Genomic DNA, 21,945 nt, shown 5'->3' on the forward strand with positions numbered 1-21,945 from the left:
TTAATAAATGCTCTTTCAATCTTATGACCCTAACAGTTGACTACTTACAGAAGGCTATTCTATCTATCAAGGAACAGGTAAAAAATATTGAGACTCAACTTGCTGCTACTATCTCTACAACAAAACTCAGCACTCTACAAAACAAAATCAAGACGAGCATCGACCAGTGTCAAAGAGATAAGGAGAGCAAGAAAAGGAATAAGTTTGCGAGAGATACCGAAGATTATGAGCAAGAATGGGTCTATAGATGGCAAAACAGATACACCTCAAGAAATTATGCTCCCAGATTTGCCAAATCCACTACATATTCTTCTACCTCCAGTTCGGACACGGACAGGAGGGACCTTTTTATCACTTCTGCTCATTATTTAGGTCAAAGAAAAAGATATTACCGATGCAGAAGACCAGAAGAGGTGGCCAACACAAGCGGAAACATGGACTTCATCCGAGTTATCTGCTCCCAGGCACAGCACAGTTGGTGGTAAATATCTCCTCTAGGACTTTGAGTATTGCACAACTTCCTGTACTACAAATGGGGTTATTTTTTGTCACTAACAAGTACAACATATTAAATCTTGATATGGAGTTACAATTTTTTATCTCTCACTACGCCTTAGGACACACTAGGCAATACCTTTTCTATTCCCTCTACCCTCTCTGATATTAATACCTTCATCACGACTGCCAGTCTCTGCCTACGCCCCAAAAGTTCATACAGAACGCCACATGGCTCATACACGCTCGAGACCTTCATTGGTTTCGTTGATAGTGCCTTTCAGGACTTAAGTTCCAAGGTAGATAAAGGGCTGCTTCATTACCATTTCAATATTTCTCCCCTTAACAGTCAGGTCCTCAGAAGCCTTCAGGAAGAGAGCAATCTTATCACCAAACCGGCAGACAAAGGGGCGCCATAGTAGTGATGTATAAAGGGGATTATCTCCTGGAAGTCAATAGACAACTTAACGATAACTCCACATACCAACGACTACCCCATGACTCAACACATCAAGTCAGGACTGCAATAACATCTGTGATGGAACATTTTCTCTCCAGAGGAGTGATTGATAGTAAGGCACGTGATTTTCTCACTAAGCAACATCCCATCACACTTGCCTTTTATGTACTCCTCAAAATTCACAAAAGCCTTGACCATCCTCGTGGTCGTCCTATAGTAACCTCAACAGATTTGCTTCTTTCACCTTTAGCAATTTTCATAGACAAAATATTGACACCTTTAATTAAAAAAAAGTCCCTCCTTTTTACTAGATACAGGAGCTTTTCTCATTTTTATCACTGACCTAAAATGTGTCCCCCACTAAATGCATCTTGGTTTCTTTTTATATCAACAGCCTCTATACGTGCATTCCACACTCTGAAGGTATACGTGCTGTACACAGTCTGTTGCTTGAGTCACAGACAGATCATTGAACTTTGCATTGAACTCCTGACCTTAGTTCTTAACAAAAATTATTTCTTGTTCCAAGATACTTACTTCCTACAGACTAAAGGGACAGCAATGGGCTCTGACATGGCCCCCCCTTATGCAAACTGTTATATGGCCACCTTCGAAGCCCAAATAGTTTACTCCAATCTATTCTTCCATACTCACTCCATCGCATGGAAACATTACATCGATGACATTTTTTGCATATGGGGGGAGGTGGGGGGGTGTCCACAGGAATCTCTAAATGAGTTCTATGACCTTTTGAACTCCTCCTTGACAGACCTGGGCTTTACCATGACTCACAGTTCTCATCAAATCAGTTTCCTGGATACCATATTCCTCAAGGACTAACAAGGATTACTAATCACTAACATACACAAAACCTACCGATCGAAACGGTCACTTACACTTTTCGAGTAATCACTCTTTACAAATGAAACGGTCAATTCCAAAATCCCAGCTCCAGCGGGTAAATAGGATAGTGAGCAATGATCAATTACACTCACAGAGGCTACCAGAAATGTGCCACAAATTTGAGGAAAGGGGCTATCCCCCCTGAAATTCTACACCAACATAACACACCTTCAGCCCACACCCTTCTTAAATCCATGAACCGGATTCTGTTTGTCCACAGAAGGAATAGAGGTATAGAGAGATACATAAAATGCATGTACACTAATGCCAGAAGCCTCACCAACAAAATGGAGGAATTAGAATTAATTTTGTTGGAAAATAATTATGACATGGTGGGGATATCTGAGACGTGGCTGGACGAGAACCATGACTGGGCAGTTAATTTACAGGGCTATAGTCTGTTCAGAAATGACCGTACAAACAATCGAGGGGGGGGGGGGGTGTTTATATGTAAAATCATCCTTAAATCCCATCTTGTGGGAGGATATATGTGAATCTAATGAAAATGTAGAGTCCCTGTGGGTGAAGATAAGGGGAGGGGGAAAAAATTATAAATTACTGATAGGGGTTTGTTATAAGTCTCCAAAAATAATGGAAGTAGCGGAGAATATCCTCGTAAAGCAAATAGATGAAGCAGCGACTCAAGGAGAAGTCATTATTATGGGAGACTTCAACTACCCTGAAATACATTGGGGGACAGAAACCTGTAGTTCAAGCAAAGGTAATAGGTTTTTGACAACTATGAGAGACAATTACCTTTCACAACTGGTTCAGGACCCAACAAGAAGGAGGGCACTGCTAGACCTAATATTAACCAATAGGCCAGACCGCATATCAAATATACGAGTTGGGGGTCACTTGGGTAATAGTGATCACAAAATAATACGTTTTCATGTAACCTTTAATAAGATGTGTAGTAGAGGGGTTACAAGTACACTAAACTTCAGGAAGGCAAATTTCCAACGGTTAAGAGATGATCTTAGTGCAATAAACTGGGACGATATCCTGAGACATAAAGCTACACAAAGCAAATGGGAGACATTTATTAACATCCTGAATAGGACCTGTGCACAATATATACCCTCTGGGAATAAACATGCTAGAAATAGGAGGAAACCACTATGGCTAAATAGAGCTGTAAGGGGCGCAATAAGTGACAAAAAGAAAGCATTTAGAGAACTAAAGCAAGTAGGTAGTGATGGGGCATTAAATAAATATAGAAAATTAAATAAATTATGTAAAAAACAAATCAAGGCAGCAAAGATTGAGGCAGAGAGAATCATTGCCAGAGAAAGTAAAAATAACCCCAAAATATTCTTTAACTACATAAATAGTAAAAAACTAAAAAATGATAGTGTTGGCCCCATTAAAAATAGTCTGGGTGAAATGGTGGATGAGGATGAGGAAAAAGCCAATATGCTAAATGATTTTTTTTCAACCGTATTTACACAAGAAAATCGCATGACAGAAAACATGATTAGTGACAACAAAAATTCTCCATTAAATGTCACTTGCTTAACCCAGCAGGAAGTACGGCGGTGTCTAAAAATCACTAAAGTTGACAAATCCCCGGGCCCGGATGGGATACACCCGCGAGTACTGCAGGAATTAAGTAACGTCATAGATAGACCATTATTTTTAATCCTTAAAGATTCCATAATAACAGGGTCTGTACCACAGGACTGGCGTATAGCAAATGTGGTGCCAATATTCAAAAAAGGGACAAAAACTGAACTTGTAAATTATAGGCCGGTAAGCTTAACCTCTACTGTGGGTAAAATCCTGGAGGGTTTCCTAAGAGATGCTATAATAGAGTATCTGAAGAAGAATAACCTCATGACCCAATATCAACATGGGTTTACGAGGGACCGTTCCTGTCAAACTAATCTGATCAGTTTTTATGAGGAGGCAAGTTCTGGACTGGACCAAGGAAATGCAGTGGATGTTGTGTATATGGACTTTTCAAAAGCTTTTGATATGGTTCCACACAAAAGGTTGATACATAAAATGAGAACAATGGGGATAGGGGAAAATATATGTATGTGGGTTAAGAATTGGCTCAGTGATAGGAAACAAAGGGTGGTTATTAATGGAAAACACTCAGACTGGGTCTCAGTTAACAGCGGGGTACCACAGGGGTCAGTATTGGGCCCCCTTCTTTTTAACATATTTATTAATGACCTTGTAGGGGGCATACAGAGTAATATTTCAATATTTGCAGATGACACTAAACTCTGCAGGGTAATCAATACAGAGGAGGACAATTTTATATTACAGGAGGATCTATGTAAACTAGAAGCTTGGGCTGATAAATGGCAAATGAGCTTTAATAGGGATAAATGTAAGGTAATGCACTTGGGCAGAGGAAATAAAATGTATAATTATATGCTTAATTGTAAAACACTGGGCAAAACTGTAACTGAAAAAGACCTGGGTGTATTGGTGGACGACAAGCTCACGTTTAGTGGCCAGTGTCAGGCTGCTGCTGCTGCAAAGGCAAATAAAATAATGGGATGCATTAAAAGAGGCATAGATGCTCATGAGGAGAACATAATTTTACCTCTATACAAGTCATTAGTGCGACCACACTTAGAATACTGTGTACAGTTCTGGTCTCCAGTGTATAAGAAAGACATAGCTGAACTAGAGCAGAGAAGAGCGACCAAGGTTATTAGGGGACTGGGGGGTCTGCTATACCAAGACAGGTTATTACACTTGGGGTTATTTACTGTGGAAAAAAGAAGGCTTAGGGGTGATCTTATTACTATGTACAAGTATATGAGGGGACAGTACAAAGACCTTTCTACTTATCTTTTTACTCTGAGGCCTGAGACGGGGACAAGGGGGCATCTTCTACGTCTGGAGGAAAGAAGGTCTAATCATAATCACAGACGGGGATTCTTTACTGCAAGAGCAGTGAGACTATGAAGCTCTCTGCCGCATGATGTTGTAATGAGTGATTCACTACTAAAATTTAAGAAGGACATGGATGCCTTTCTTGAAAAGTATAATATTACAGGTTATAAATACTAGATTCCTTGATAGGGCGTTGATCCAGGGAACTAGTCTGATTGTCGTATGGAGTCGGGAAGGAATTTTTTTCCCCAATGTGGAGCGTAGTGTTTGCCACATGGTTTTTTTTTGCCTTCCTCTGGATCAACATGTTAGGCTATGGGTTGAACTAGATGGACTTAGTCTTCCTTCAACCTTAAAAACTATGTTACTATGTTACAATTACCATCCGTTTGCATACATTTTGCACAAAACCATCCGGAAACATTGGCACATCCTACAGTCTGCTTATCCCCACATCCCAGAGTTCCAATAATCATTTTTTCCGTGTTTCAATCGGGCACCCAATCTCAAGGATTCATGTCGACGAGGGCCCCAAACATACAGGGGTCAAACAACGTTTTTTACAAATTCCTAAGGGGAACCTTCCACTGCTTGCAGTGCCACCAATGCAACAACGTCCTACATGGGAACACCATTTACCATCCCCATACCGGTAAACAATACACGGTCACAGGGTATTTTACCTGTTACACCAACTTCATAGTATACCTCATTAAATGCCCTTGTGGTCTGGCATACATTGGTGAGACGACACAACCACAAGCATAAGTCCACAATTAGATGTAAGAATCTACTACTACTCTTGCTACAACATTTCGTTACATTAGGCCATAACATATCTCAACTCAAGTTCCAGGTCATTGAACAGGTGCTTCCCCTACACGAGGAGGTGAACGTGTACACCTACTGAAGTAAGGGAGGCCTTTTGGATCCATGAACATCAAACCCTTACCCCCAGAGGGCTCAATAGGGATTATGTTTTATTATCATTCCTGTGATAATTTTAGAGAGAACTGCATAAGTTGTACCACATTGTTCTCAGCCTTGAGTTTTTCACTGTTGGAAGGTACTTATATGTGTTTTGAGATACAGTATTTGCATGTCATTTAAGGGATTTTCTTTCATTATCATGGTATTTATTTTGCATTCTTTATGTTGCAGAACAGCTTCTCCTTATTTTAATCACTGATCATCATCCTCCACGGCCCACAGGCTGATCCACTTACACCTGTTCACCTCCTATCATATTTCCAGGCTTATTATTCTTTTGTCCTATAGTCCTGCACGGCGTCCATCCCTCATCACATAGTGAAATGCAAACTCCCCTGTTCTGGAACGCACTCCACCCACTCAGAACACCGTTGCTGTTGCAACGCATGACACAGCCTCTGACATGCACATCCTGCACCGTGGAACGCACGTTCGCCCTCAGTTTCTCCAGCCACGCCTCCTCCTATGCCTTCAGGCAATCGTTAGCGGCGCTCGACATGTCGTCATTTCCGGTGACGTCACTGCTATCCAGACACCGCCTCCTATCGCTTCAGTCCACTTCCAGGAACGTTACACTAGCGGTTCACCCTGACTGGTCTCCTGGGACATTAGGTCCTGCCCTCTGACCACATATACTAGACTTTTTCCTCCCTTGACATGGCGACCTTAGGAACCAGCGGGGAATACCACATTCCACGCCTGTCATACTTCCTGCTCTCACTACTGGGTATGTTTCTACATACAGTGGGTACGGAAAGTATTCAGACCCCTTTAAATTTTTCACTTTTTGTTTCATTGCAGCCATTTGGTAAATTCTAAAAAGTTCATTTTTTTCTCATTAAAGTACACTCTGCCACCCATCTTGACTGAAAAAAAACAAATGTAGAATTTTTTGCAAATTAAAAAAGAAAATCTGAAATACACGGTCATAAGTATTGAGACCCTTTGCTCAGACACTCATATTTAAGTCACATGCTGTCCATTTCCTTGTGATCCTGCTTGAGATGGTTCTACTCCTTCATTGGAGTCCAGCTGTATTTAATTAAACTGATAGGGCTTGATTTGGAAAGGCACACACCTGTCTATATAAGACCTCACAGCTCACAGTGCATGTCGGACCAAATGAGAATCATGAGCTCAAAGGAACTGCCCAAGGAGCTCAGAGACAGAATTGTGGCAAGGCACAGATCTGGCCAAGGTTATAAAAGAATTTCTGCATTACTCAAGGATTATGGAGGCCACTGTGCTCTTAGGAACCTTAAATGGAAGATGTTTGGGACCACCAGAAGTCTCCCTAGACCTGGCCGTCCAGCCAAACTGAGCAATCGTGGGAGAAGAGCCTTGGTGAGAGAGGTAAAGAAGAACCCCAAGATCACTGTGGCTGAGCTCCAGAGATGCAGTGGGGAGATGGGAGAAAGTGCCACAAAGTCAACTATCACTGCAGCCCTCCACCAGTCGGGCCATTATGGCAGAGTGGCCCGACGGAAGCCTCTCCTCAGTGCAAGACATCTGAAAGCCCGCATAGAGTTTGCTCAAAACCTATGACTATGAGAAATAAGATTCTCTGGTCTGATGAGACAAAGATAGAATTTTTTGGTGATAATTCTAAGCGGTATGTGTGGAGAAAACCAGGCACTGCTCATCACCTGCCCAATACAATCCCAACAGTGCAATATGGTGGTGGCAGCATCTTGCTGTGGGGGTGTTTTTCAGCTGCAGGCACAGGACGACTGGTTGCAATTGAAGGAAACATGAATGCGGCCAAGTACAGACATATCCTGGATGAAAACCTCTTCCAGAGTGCTCTGCACCTCAGGTTTGGCAAAAGGTTCACCTTCCAACAAGACAATGACCCTAAGCACACAGCTAAAATAACAAAGGAGTGGCTTCAGAACAACTATGTGACCATTCTTGACTGGCCCAGCCAGAGCCCTGACCTAAACCCAATTGAGCATCTTTGGAGAAACCTGAAAATGGCTGTCCACCAACGTTCACCCTCCAACCTGACGGAACTGGAGAGGATCTGCAAGGAAGAATGGCAGAGGATCCCCAAATCCAGCTGTGAAAAACTTGTTGCATCATTCCCAAGAAGACTCATGGCTGTACTAGCTCAAAAGGGGGCATCTACTCAATACTGAGCAAAGGGTCTGAATACTTATGCCCGTGTGATATTTCAGTTTTTCTTTTTTAATAAATTTGCAAAAAATTTTACATTTCTGTTTTTTTTCAGTCAAGATGGGGTGCAGAGTGTACTTTAATGAGAAAAAATGAACTTTTTAGAATTTACCAAATGGCTGCAATGAAACAAAGAGTGAAAAATTTAAAGGGGTCTGAATACTTTCCGTACCCACTGTATATCTGCTGGTACCTATTGGATAATCCCTAGGAGGCTGGTGTTCTTATGGCTGTTTGTCTCCCTAGATCCTGTCTATCCACTGAGACACTGTGTACTTCCTGCTTTCACCTTTAACTATATTCCTAGCAGTCTGGTAGGTCACACTTATTATACAGCCATTATGTGCACTCTATTGCAATGTTTTTGATTTTCAGATAATTATGAATTTCAGAAATACCTTATGACAGTTTGTTTCTAGTACTTTTTATGCTTTTGTCTGATATATGTAGTTTTTACTTTTATTTCTTTATACTGCAGCACACACTGATGAAGGTCTTGAGGACCAAAACAATTGTACCTGTGTTGGACTGCAATTAAATACTTTAAAATTATGCCTGTTTGAGTGCCAAGTTTCATTTGCTTTTTGAATGGATTTGGACCCTACTTGCGCACCTATTCCACCAGTGTTGCGGTTTTCTACACTATTATCTGAGATGAATCTGTGACTTCTCTGCATTTAGTGGTCAGTACTCACCTGGGTAGTCATATGTAGGAATCTCCTCTTTACACCGCTCATCACCCCTCACATATGTCTCTGTAGTATTAATATGGGTCAGATCTTCACCCTGAAACAAATATTGTAAAAGTCACTGTAGAGTCGGAGTCTTTGCCTCCTGCCGGGCAGAGACGCCGATCCCCTCACAGCCTCGGTCCCGGCGTCTTCCGGCTCCCCTGCTGCATCTGCCCGGGGTGTGCGCAGCACGCGCAGTTCCCCGGACACTGTTCTTGCCGTCCTAAAGAGTCCCCAGCCAATGGCCCGGAGGACTGCTCCTATATTAGGCACCTCCTCGAAAATGGAGGTGCCGGTGCAAGGTTGTTGTTTGCGTGCTAAACACTCTCCTCAGCCCTCAGGTTCCAGTGCCCGCCAGCCTGTGTATCTGCTGTGCCCGTCTGTTTGTCTATCAGCCGTGCCCGCCTGCTTGTCTACCTGCATCACCTGTAGACAACCAACAGGAGATTAGACACATAAAATATAACTTTTATTCGAATATGCTAAAAAGGACTCAATAGTCACCACAACAACAAACACAAAAACAAGACAAAATGCCAGGGAACAGGGATAAGTCACACATCAGTCAGGAAGGATTACGGGCTCTATCTGTCCCTATTTTGTCCCTAAATTCTCTCCCTTCCTGACAGCGGAGGTTGGCACCCTAATTTTTGCTCCGTGGCGCCCCCGCTCAACGTCGGTGTCCCTAATATCCCTGGTAAATCTCTATCTTTATATTTAAAAAAACACAATCGTGAATAAAAGATAGAGAAAAGTGAAAGTACAGATTAAGAAGCCGACAATTCATCATAGATATGCATTTAAGGAGACCCAAGTCTGTATATTGCGACAATAATAATAGCCCTGGGAATTTTTAGAAGGTAAGATTTGTCTCAAGATAGCTGGTTTATTACATTCATACATAAACCAGCATATACTAAATAACCAAAGCTAATAAAGCAGGTTCTGTTATATATGAGACTAATCCCCAGAAGTAATGCCCACAGACCGGTATCACAGGTATCACATATGCATCCTGCTCTATGTCGTTCTAAATTGTCAGAGCCAGAATGTGATAGAGACTGTAACACATACAAGCAAAACAAATGACCAATTCTAAATGCATTAAAACAATCTCAATATCATTTAGTAAGGAATAGCATTTATCATTGGTAATGCATTATGTCACATCTCATAGATATCAAAGAAATAACACATATCATTGGTGATTCCTAATATCCTATCTCAGAAAATACAGGGACTTAGCACTTATCATAGATGATATAAGGGACTATCTATGATAAGTGCTAAGTCCCTGTATTTTCTGAGATAGGATATTAGGAATCACCAATGATATGTGTTATTTCTTTAATATCTATGAGATGTGACATAATGCATTACCAATGATAAATGCTATTCCTTACTAAATGATATTGAGATTGTTTTAATGCATTTAGAATTGGTCATTTGTTTTGCTTGTATGTGTTACAGTCTCTATCACATTCTGGCTCTGACAATTTAGAACGACATAGAGCAGGATGCATATGTGATACCGGTCTGTGGGCATTACTTCTGGGGATTAGTCTCATATATAACAGAACCTGCTTTATTAGCTTTGGTTATTTAGTATATGCTGGTTTATGTATGAATGTAATAAACCAGCTATCTTGAGACAAATCTTACCTTCTAAAAATTCCCAGGGCTATTATTATTGTCGCAATATACAGACTTGGGTCTCCTTAAATGCATATCTATGATGAATTGTCGGCTTCTTAATCTGTACGTTCACTTTTCTCTATCTTTTATTCACGATTGTGTTTTTTTAAATATAAAGATAGATATTTACCAGGGATATTAGGGACACCGACGTTGAGCGGGGGCGCCACGGAGCAAAAATTAGGTTGCCAACCTCCGCTGTCAGGAAGGGAGAGAATTTAGGGACAAAATAGGGACAGATAGAGCCCGTAATCCTTCCTGACTGATGTGTGACTTATCCCTGTTCACTGGCATTTTGTCTTGTTTTTGTGTTTGTTGTTGTGGTGACTATTGAGTCCTTTTTAGCATATTCGAATAAAAGTTATATCTTAGGGGTCTAATCTCCTGTTGGTTGTCTAGTTTTGTAATTGGGCCACGCTTATACATTCCTTGTTCAGGTGTTTAACCTGCATCACCTGCCTGTCTACAAGCCGTGCTCATCTGCTGTGCCTGTCGGCTTCGGCCATCAGTCCCATGGGAGTCGCCTGCTCACACACAAGGTCGGTCCCAGAGTTGCACCTGGTTCACCTTACCGGTCCCTCCTTGGTTCACGGAGTCGACTAAGCCGCCGTCTGGCCAGGGTTGGTCCAGGTAGGCACTTAGTTACGCCCCTCTGGTCCCTCTTTGTGTCACAGCACAGAGGTTCCACCACCCAGATCCGTAACAGTTTGCACAGGCCATGGAATCCGGTGTCTCCCAGGCTCCTTCGTTCTCAGACCTGTACCAAGAGGTCTCTCACCAGAGATCCCAACAGGATACTATCTTGTCCTATCTGCAGACAGTCAACTCTCACTTGGACGCGCTGTTCACCCCGACTGTGTCCGCCTTTAACCAAGCGGCACCCGCTCCGACGGCACCTCAACCTAGTGCCGCTGTGGCATCTGGCTTAGGACCCCGGCTTTCTGCTCCTCCACGTTTCGGTGGTGACCCTGCCCTATGTCGGGGCTTCATTAATCAGTGCACTCTGCACTTTGAACTCCTGGCACACCAGTTCACCTCCGACCGGGCCAGGGTGGCATTCATCATGTCTCATCTCACCGGAGAGGCGTTGGCGTGGCTTAACCCTCTGTAGGAGAGAGGGGATCCTCTGGTGTCCGACCTCCAGGCCTTCCTCGTGGCTTTCTGGAAGGTGTTCGATGAGCCTGGACGAAAATCTTCGACTGCCTCCTCTCTTCTCCGACTCCGCCAAGGGAGTCTCTCTGTGGGACAGTATGCCGCGCGTTTCCGCACCCTCGCATCTGAACTTGCCTGGAACAATGAGGCTCTGGTGTCCACCTTTTGGGAGGGCCTTTCTGGACGGATCAAGGATGATCTAGCCGGTCGTGACATACCTCCCTCTCTGGACGACCTGGTGTCATTAGCTACACGGATCGACATCCGTTTTCAGGAGCGTTCTAAGGACAAGACCCGTGAGAGGAGGCCCCTGCGCCTCGCACTGACCTTCCAAAGGCCAGTCTCGCAACCAGCATCCCCTCCGGTGTCTTCTCCAGAGTCTATGCAAATAGACCAAGTTAACATGGTCAAGTCTCAGCAGGAGATCCGCTGTGCCGAGGGGAGTTGCTTCTACTGTGGCAGTATAGAGCATCTAATCTGCACCTGTCCGGTGAGACCGGGAAACTCCAGTGTCTAGGACCGCTTGGAGAGGTCGTCCTAGGCCAAAGTTCTTCCTCTCCACCTTTGACTCTGTCCGTTTCAGTTACCAGTGATGAGACCCGCTTCTTCGAGACTGCCTATCTGGATTCCGGAGCCGCTGGGAGCCTTATTCAACAGGCCGTTGTGGAGCGATATCAGATTTCTACCATACGTCTGGCTGATCCTTTAGCGGTTTCCTCTGTGGATGGAAAGCTTTTCTCTGAGACCATCTTGTTTGTCACTGAGCCTGTAACTCTTCAGGTGGGAATGCTACATTCGGAGAGGGTCTCCTTTTACATGCTGTCCGGTCTCTCTCTTATCCCCTCTTGCTTGGCCTGCCTTGGTTACAGAGACATGAGCCCGTCCTGAATTGGAGCTCGGGTGAGGTGCTCCATTGGGGTCAGGAATGTCATAAGTCCTGTCTGGTTCCGATTCGTCCTGTTTGACCTCCGTCTACTCAAGCTAACCTACCTGGTCTGCCGGCACCCTACTGGTCATATGCAGACATCTTTGATAAAAAGGAGGCAGAGACACTACCACCTCATAGGCCGTATGATTGCCCCATTGACCTAATACCTGGTGCTTCACCTCCTGGCGGGCGAATCTACCCCTTGTCGCTGGCCGAGACCCGTGCTCTGTCTGAATACATAGAAGAGAATATTGCTAGGGGATTTATCCAGAAATCCACCTCTCCGGCTGGAGCAGGATTCTTCTTCGTCAAAAAGAAAGATGGCTCTCTTCGTCCATGTATGGACTATAGGGGACTAAACCAGATTACCATCAAAAATAAGTACCCCATGCCTCTCATCTCGGAGCTGTTTGACAGTCTAAAAGGTGCGAAGATCTTCACTTAGCTCGATCTTCGTGGGGCGTACAATCTGGTCCAGATTCGCCAGGTAGACGAGTGGAAGACGGCATTCAACACTCGGGATGGTCAGTACGAGTACCGCGTGATGCCCTTCGGTCTCTGTAATGCTCCAGCAGTCTTCCAGGAGTTAGTGAATGACATCATCCGAGATCTCCTGTATTCCCGCGTGGTGGTGTGCCTGAACGATATCTTGGTGTTCTCCCCTGATCTCCCTCTCACCGGAGGGATGTTCGTCAGGTACTGCTGAGGCTCCAGAAGAATCGTCTGTATGCTAAGTAGGAGAAATGCCTCTTTGAGCAGACCTCCCTACCATTTTTGGGGTATATCATCTCTGAGACCGGACTGCAGATGGATCCCGAGAAGGTGTCAGCTGTCTTAAAGTGGCCCCGACCTGAGGGGTTTAAGGATATTCAGTGGTTTCTGGGATTCGCTAACTATTACCGCCTCTTCATTCCTTATTTCTCCTCCCGGACTGCTCCCATCTCTGCTCTCACCCGTAAAGGAGCAATTCCCAGGGAATGGACTTCCGAGGCAGAAAGTGCCTTTGTTTCTCTTAATCAAGCCTTCTCCTCCGCTCCTGTGCTACATCGTCCAGATTGCAATAAACAGTTCTTCCTGGAGGTTGACGCCACTTCCTCCGGGACCGGAGCAGTGCTCACCCAGAAATCCTCGTCCGGGCGAATGGTAACCAGCGGCTTCTTCTCCAAACTCTTTTCTTTGTCCGAGCTTAATTACTCCATAGGAAATCGAGAACTGATGGCCATCAAATTAGCGCTGGAGGAGTGGTGCTACTTGCACTCGGTGGTCATCTACACGGACCATAAAAACCTAGCTTACTTCCAGACCGCCCAAAGATTAAATCCGGGCCGGGTCAGATGGTCTTTGCTCGTTTCAGCTTCACTCTCCATTTCCGCCCGGCAGACAAGAATATTAAAGCTGAAGCTCTATTCCGCTCTTTTCTGTCTACCGATCAAGAGGAGGAGCCTCTACACATCATTGACCCCTCCAGTATAATGACCGTTGCTCCGTTTGACCAATCTCATCTACCTCCTGGTAAGACCTTTGTAGCGGTTCAGGATCGGAAGAGGGTCTTACTCTGGGGTCATTCGGCCAAACTGGCTGGTCATGCCGGCCAGAGGAAGACGCTTCTGCTCATTGCCAGATATTATTGGTGGCCCACCCTGCACAAGGATGTTTCAGATTTTGTCGTGGCCTGTTCCTCCTGTGCCTGTAACAAGATACCTAGGCACCTCCCAGCTGGTCGTCTTCTTCCTCTACCCGTGCCTTCTGCTCCTTGGCAACACATTGCTATGGACTTCATCACTGATCTTCCGGTATCTGTCGTTTCTACCGTCATATGGGTGGTCGCTGACCGCTTCTCCAAGATGGCTCACTTCATTCCTTTGCCTGGTCTTCCGTCCGCATCGGTGCTGGCTAAGGACTTCATCCGTCACATCTTTAGTCTCCAAGGCTTACCCCTCCACACTGTCTCAGACAGAGGAGTTCAGTTCACTTCTCGCTTCTGGAGAGCCACATGCAAGCTGCTGGATGTCTCTTTGGACTTTTCTTCAGCCTATCATCCTCAGTCCAATGGAACGTATTAATCAGATCCTTACCAGTTTTCTTCGGCACTTTGTCAACGCTCATCATAGCGATTGGGTAGAACTTCTGCCTTGGGCCGAGTTTTCTTATAACAACCATGTGAGCGAGTCCGCTGCTAAGTCTTCGTTTTTTGTGGTTTACGGTTGACACCCCCGAATTCCGTTTCCCATCTCTTCTTCAGTGGACAATCCTGCCGCGGAATCTCTCGTCAGTGAATTTGAGACACTTGATCCGCGCTTCTTCAGTCCTCCGAACGGATGAAGAAGCATGCTGATAAGAGACGTCTGGATCCACCTCTATTTCATCCGGGAGACAAGATCTGGCTTTCCTCCAAATATGTCCGTCTCAAGATACCATCATACAAGTTGGGCCCGGGTTTCATCGGTCCTTTCTAGATTCTGAACCAAATAAATCCAATGGAGTACAAGCTGAAACTCCCTGCCTCCTTATGGATTCCCAATTCCTTTCATGTGTCTCTCCTCAAGCCTATTGTCCTTAATCCTTTCTCTGACGATCCAGGTACCACTCCAGCTCCAGTCTCCGCTGAGGACGTCTTTGAGGTAGAGAATATTTTGGCCATCAAGAGGGTAAGAGGAAAGAATTTCTTTCTTGTGGATTGGAAGGGGTTTGGTCCTGAGGAGAGGTCTTGGGAGCCCAGGGAGAACATTCATGCTCCTTGTCTTCTAGAAAAATTTCTTGCGAGCCTAAAGAAGATGTGGCATAGAGGAGGGGGTACTGTAGCATCGGCGTCTCTGCCTCATGCTGGGCAGAGACGCCGATCCCCTCACCACCGCGGTCCCGGTCCGGCGTCTTCCGGCTCCCCTGCTGCATCTGCATGGGGTGTGTGCACCACACGCAGTTCTCCACGCACTGTTCTTTGGGCGCACGTGCGTGAGCTCTTTCCCTCTTAAAGGGGCCACGCGATCAGTCCTAGAAAGAGTCCCCGGCCAATGGCCGGAGGACTGCTCCTATATTAGGCACCTCCTCCAAAATTGAGGTGCCTGTGCAAGGTTATTGTTTGTGTGCTAACACTCTCCTCAGCCCTCAGGTTCCAGTGCCCGCCTGCCTATCAGCCGTGCCCGCCTGCTTGTCTACTCGCATCACCTGCCTGTCTACCAGCCGTGCTCATCTGCTGTGCCTGTCGGCTTCGGCCATCAGTCCCGTGGGAGTCGCCTGCTCTCACACAAGGTCGGTCCCAGAGTGGCACCTGGTTCACCTTCCCGGTCCCTCCTTGGTTCACGGAGTCGACTAAACCGCCATGTGGCCAGGGTCGGTCAGAGTAGGCACTTAGTTACGCCCCTCTGGTCCCTCCTTGTATCACAGCACAGAGGTTTCACCACCCGGATCCATAACAGTCACAGACAGATGGAGAATTCACATCTATGATCAGCTCTAATCCTGCCATCTCCACCATTCTCATTACACAAGTATAAAACATATAACACTGGTGGATAAAACAAGACTGAGCACAAGACCATCACAGGCGTCTACACATCATAGGGGAGATCTCATGACACATTCTCTCCATCTACCTGATGATCCTGAGGAACATCGGGATCTTCAGGTTTACAGTCCTGTGGAAGAAGAGGACGAGGACATCTCTCTGGTGTTGTCCTCTCACTAGATAGATCTGAAGGAAACACATACAGGGACTGAATTCATTCTTTACATACAGATAATTATAGGCCATGTGTATTTAGTTCTGTCTTATTACCTGTTGATGTCAGGGGCTGGGGAACCTCCATCTTGATGTCCCTGTACAGATATTGGTGTCCTTCTAAATACTCCCACTCCTCCATGGAGAAATAGACAGCGACATCCTGACATCTTATAGAAGCCTGACACATACAATGATACCGTTACCCCCCCGATCCCTTCACAGCGTTACTGTATAAAGTCCCAGCATTCCCAGCAGTGTCACCTCTCCAGTCAGCAGCTCAATCATCTTGTAGGTGAGTTCTAGGATCTTCTGGTCATTGATGTCCTCATGTATCAGGGGGTGAGGTGGAGGCCTTGTGATTGGGCTCAGGGGTCTTCCCCATTCCTCAGACACATGAACCTGACAGCACTCACTAGAGGTCTTCTTCACTACTGTGTAATCCTGGTTATGGAGAGACACATTAATAAATCTCACTCCAGACATTTCCAGAGTCCTCACCTCTCCAGTTCTGTCCATCTGTTATTCCCATAGACAAGAATGATGTAATGTGACGTCATCAGAATCTCTCACCTCTCCAGTAAGACGGAAGAGGATCTCTAGGGTCAGATGCAATATCCTCTCCGCCATCTTGTCCCTGTCCATATCCATGCTTAATGGATGAAGCAGAAAAATTTTCTTATTTAGAGGATTCGATTTTGTAGAGACCTAAATAGGAAGATGATGAGCCGATGTAAATTCATAAAAATCTTGTGTAATAATACAATCACTGGAGATAATAAGGGAAACATATGAGATTTACTATTTTATACTATTTAGTTTTCTTCTTTACATCTAGTAATAAAACCTTTATATTTTAGGCCACAGACAACAAGCAGTTTCTTCCTTGGAGTCTGTAGCTGAAGACGTTTCTCATAGACTCCTCTACCTTATTGCTAATTCTCGTCTTATTTACCGACACTGGAATCAGCATTAGCAATACTGCAGGAGATATTCATTACACGTGACATGAGAAATAACTACTTCATGAAGAGGACAACATCTTCATCTTCTACTACGGCTCTAGAAACATATTGGGCCAGAGTCCTGTCACCCACTACATCACCACCAGCCGTCTATATCAGGGGTCTCAAACACGCGGCCCGCGGGCCGCATGCGGCCCCTGAGGCTGCTTTATGCGGCCCGCAGGCACAGACCCCTTGACGATCCCGACCTGGTCCAGGAGGAGCCGCCGACAGCAGCGCTGCATTGCCACACAGAGACTGTTTCCCAGCACTGCATTTCCAATGCCAGCCGCTGGCCAATCAGAGGCCAGCAGCTGATATCTGCGTGTCGGCGCAGCGAGTATGACGTCATTGCCATATGCAGATGTCAGCTGCTGGCCTCTGATTGGCCGGCGGCTGACATTGAAAATGCTGTGCTGGGAGACAGTCTCTGTGCGGCAATGCAGCGCTGCTGTCGGCGGCTCCTCCTGGACCAGGTCGGGATCGTCAAGGGGTCGGACTCTGTGGTGCCTGCGGGCCACATCTGCAGGAAGGCCGCCGAGGGAACGGAGGACAGGTGAGAATCATCTTTTTTTTTTTTTTTATGTGTGTGAAGAACAACACAGGGGGCACATAGCCACAACATGGGGACCTGGATGGGGCACATAGCCACAAGAGGGGACCTGGATGGGGCACATAGCCACAGCATGGGGACCTGGATGGGGCACATAGCCACAAGAGGGGACCTGGATGGGGCACATAGCCACAGCATGGGGACCTGGATGGGGCACATAGCCACAAGAGGGGACCTGGATGGGGCACATAGCCACAAGATGGGGACCTGGATGGGGCACATAGCCACAAGATGGGGACCTGGATGGGGCACATAGCCACAAGATGGGGATCTGGATGGGGCACATAGCCACAAGATGGGGATCTGGATGGGGCACATAGCCACAAGATGGGGACCTGGATGGGGCACATAGCCACAAGATGGGGACCTGGATGGGGCACATAGCCACAAGATGGGGACCTGGATGGGGCACATAGCCACAGGATGGGGACCTGGATGGGGCACATAGCCACAAGATGGGGACCTGGATGGGGCACATAGCCACAAGATGGGGACCTGGATGGGGCACATAGCCACAAGATGGGGACCTGGATGGGGCACATAGCCACAAGATGGGGACCTGGATGAGGCACATAGCCACAGGATGGGGACCTGGATGGGGCACATTAGTACAAGATGGGGACTTGGATGGGGAACATTACTACAAGATGTTTGCCATTATTACTATATGATGCTAATTGTAAGACAATATTACTGTATGTGGCCAATTGGGGGAAACAAAATTGTAAAAATCAAAAAAATAAAAATAAAGCCTGAAAAAATATTGGGCACTAAAAATGCTGTTTTATATGTAAACTAAAGTAAACACAAAAAAGTGCACATTTATTATCGCCACATCCATAACGACCCAAGCTATAAAAAAATAAACACGGAAAAAATGTTCAAAAGGTGTATACAAAAAAAAATGGTATCACTAAAAATGTCACATTGAACAAAGAATGCGGCCCCCCAAATTCAAATTTTTTCCATGTGCGGCCCATATACCCAGCCGAGTTTGAGACCCCTGGTCTATATGAATGTTTCCCATCTTCCCCGGGCTCTACCATGTTAGATCTCAGGTCTGATTCACACACAGAAATTTGAGACATTTATAAAAGCTTGTTTGTAAGAACACCAAGACAGGAGGTATTTGATGCCAAATTCTCCATATACAATGTATTTTTTCTCTCTGGATATGATAGGATTTTTTTAGCATTTTCATGTAGGTTTCCATATATTACATGAAAAACACCCCAAAAAAATACAGTTGGGGATGGAGGTACTGGGGGAACATTATACAGAGTGTGGGTGGATGGCGGTACTAGGGGAACAGTATACTGTGTGTAGGGGCCAAGAAAGGGGCACTGTACTATGGGAGCAATACATGATTCCTTCACAAAAACACCCCAAATATAACATTTTTTAAGCTAAAGTGTCTAAACAGACTTTCTTTCAGATCCATAAAGGGGCACTTTTCCGTGTTTGTCATGTCAGAACTGTTGGAGGATTATTAGAGGTGATAGTTTTCCCACCAATTAGAAGGGACACCTGTGGAAATTGGTGTTTTTTTTACCAGCTACAGTTCTGATGTGATTTACTCGGTAAAGTGCCCTTGTGGTAAAGTGGACAAACGTCACGATCAATGAAATCAGCCTGAAGGAACATCGTCCTCTATTCAGCTCTATGAATCTAGGATGAAATCCACTGCAGCCACTGCAAGAAAAAGAATGAGGAAGAGCAGACGTTTGGGGAGACCACCGTGGCCAGACATTTCTCGGAGATGGTGATAAAAGTTCTGATCTCACATGGTCGGTGTTAGAAGAAACGACCGCAGCGGATTCACAATCACAACGCTGTAAACTTCTACTGAGACGAGTTCTAGATTTACTCCCTGGAATCACTTTCTCCCAAAGGGTTAAATGACGTCTGTAACGTCAACGTCTTTCTATGAAGCTTCTTCTCTGAACTTTATTCCTCAGTTGTCTGTCGGGAAGTTTTTTCTAAAAAAATATTTTTGTGTGTTTTTTTTTCTTTTAGTTTACTGGGTTAGTAATAGACGCTTCTCCAATACTAACTCTTGGGACTGATACCAGCTGAGAATACACAAGTGATGTAAACCCAAAAAATATTACCCCGGTTGCCAACATACCAGTGCAATTGGGAAGAAGACGGCAAAGTGCCAAAATTTTTCGCATCTAATGTGATTTTCCAATTCTGGGGCTGCTGCGGACTGGTATTTTTTGGCCGGAAGGGGCCAATATCCATGAACCTTGCCAGCAGGATAATATCAGCCCCCAGCTGTCTGCTTTACCTTAGGCGGTTATCAAAAATAGTGGGGGGGACTCCACATAATTTTTTTAAATTCATTATTTATTTAATAGGTTTAAAAAAGGTGAAATACACCCTTTAGTGCCACATGGAAGGCACTAAAGGGTGCAACTTTGTAATATTTAGGGGGAGGGAACAGACATTATTCTAAGCATTCACTCCTATTAACAACTCTCCTTGAACAACCGTACTTTCTGAGGACAGTGGGCCGAGCATTGCATCACGGGGTCTTCTGTAAGACCCAATAACTAGTGATCAGGGAATGGTCTTTGGATAAGGGGTTAACCGAGCACGCTCGAGCATAACTGAGTGTCATCGGAGTGCTCGTATACCATGTTCGAGTCCCTGTGTCTGCATGATTTGCGGATGTTAGACAGCCTCAACACATGCAGGGATTGCCTGTTTGTTAGGGAATCCTCACGTGTTGAAGCTGTTTAACAGCCGCAAATCATGCAGACACAGGGACTCGAACATAATATATGAGCACTCCGATGACACTCAGTTATGCTCGAGCGTGCTCGGTTAACCCCTTATCAGAGCACGTTCACTCATCACTACCGATAACAATATGTGGCCAGCCAATCGCAGTAATGCTAGTAGAAAACATGGCTACAGCACTACAGTGTATGGCAGCCAATCCCCAAATGTACAGGGTGGGCCATTTATATGGATATGCCTAAATTAAATGGGAATGTTTGGTGATATCAACTTCCTGTTTGTGGCACATTAGTATATGGGAGGGGGAAAACTTTTCCAGATGGATGGTGACCATGGCTTCTGAAACAATGGATACTGGAAGCCTGTGCTAGCATTTCTTCTGCAGTGTTGCTATCAGTGTGTCAAGAGTGGGAGAAGAGGGCTGCATTGACAATCCAACACAATGGGCAGCACTTTGAACACATTTTATAAGTGGTCATAAACTTATAAAAAAACTCATGAAAGAATAAAGTTACGTTAAAACCAAGCACACCATTGTTTTTCTTATGAAATTCTCAATAAATTTAGTGTGTCACATGACCCTCTTCTCATTGAAAAAAATAAAGTTGGATCCAAAATGGCCGACTTCAAAATGGCCGCCATGGTCACCACCCATCTGGAAAAGTTTTCTCCCTCCCATATACTAATGTGCCACAAACAGGAAGTTATCACCAACCATTCCCATTTAATTTAGGTGTATCCATATAAATGGCCCAACCTGTATATTGGCTTCATAGCAGACACAAGACATAAGGGGCGCAGTCTAGAACTCCCCCGATACTCGATCCAGTAATGGAGAGAAATCACCAGTATCTACATTACTGTGCTGGAGCTAGGAGAGGAATAATGGCGTTGTGTGAGGACTTCTCTGGGCTTCTGTCCTTCATCCTGCAGTCGTCTGAATGGATCTAATGTGGACGGGAACCAGCTAAGCCGCATTCTGTCCACAGCTGTTACCTCACTGTTCACACCACACAGAGACCCCAAAAGAGTCTCCGTGCTGAAGGGGTTAATGCCCCCTGAGCCCAGTAATGGGGGTCTCCACATACCTCCACCTGCAGAGCCGCCACCACATATATGGCTGCTCTGTGCGTACAGGAGCTGTGATGAGGTCACAGGAGGGGAGGAGTCAGGGGTCACATGATCAGGGGCCTCAGTGGATGCAGGACTCTGCTGTGCTGGTTGTCATGGTGCTGGATGAGCTGAAGTTTATGTGTGGGGTCAGGAGGGGTTTACAGTGTGGATGTAGCAGAGCCGCGTGTGTACGGAGCGGAGCCGTGTGTGTACGAGGTGTACGGAGCGGAGCCGTGTGTGTACGAGGTGTACGGAGCAGAGCCGCGCGTGTACGAGGTGTACGGAGCGGAGCCGCGTGTGTACGAGGTGTACGGATCGGAGCCGCGTGTGTACGAGGTGTACGGAGCGGAGCCGCGTGTGTACGAGG

At 45.4% G+C, this 21,945-nt stretch overlaps 1 protein-coding gene across 2 annotated transcripts in view; it reads right to left on the reverse strand.

Annotated features, from left to right (window-relative positions):
• The window catches only part of LOC141201426 (uncharacterized), a 51,184-nt gene extending 29,600 nt beyond the window's left edge, over positions 1-21,584 (reverse strand). The window contains exons 1-6 of one of the 2 annotated variants that reach the window (XM_073663414.1): positions 21,554-21,584; positions 16,677-16,811; positions 16,368-16,547; positions 16,161-16,284; positions 15,979-16,076; positions 8,575-8,665 (exon numbers count right to left, since the gene is read on the reverse strand). In XM_073663414.1, coding sequence (XP_073519515.1) covers positions 8,575-8,665; positions 15,979-16,076; positions 16,161-16,284; positions 16,368-16,547; positions 16,677-16,754 — 571 coding nt within the window. In that variant the 5' untranslated portion in view covers positions 16,755-16,811; positions 21,554-21,584. Of the gene's footprint in view, positions 1-8,574; positions 8,666-15,978; positions 16,077-16,160; positions 16,285-16,367; positions 16,548-16,676; positions 16,812-21,311; positions 21,419-21,553 lie in introns of those variants that run through there. The other variant, XM_073663413.1, reaches the window with a different exon arrangement.
• Positions 21,585-21,945: the final 361 nt, after the last annotated feature.

This window comes from Phyllobates terribilis, unplaced genomic scaffold, assembly GCF_046119375.1.
Source record: "Phyllobates terribilis strain yellow unplaced genomic scaffold, ASM4611937v1 Scaffold_115__1_contigs__length_5345438, whole genome shotgun sequence".
Lineage (NCBI taxonomy): Eukaryota > Metazoa > Chordata > Amphibia > Anura > Dendrobatidae > Phyllobates > Phyllobates terribilis.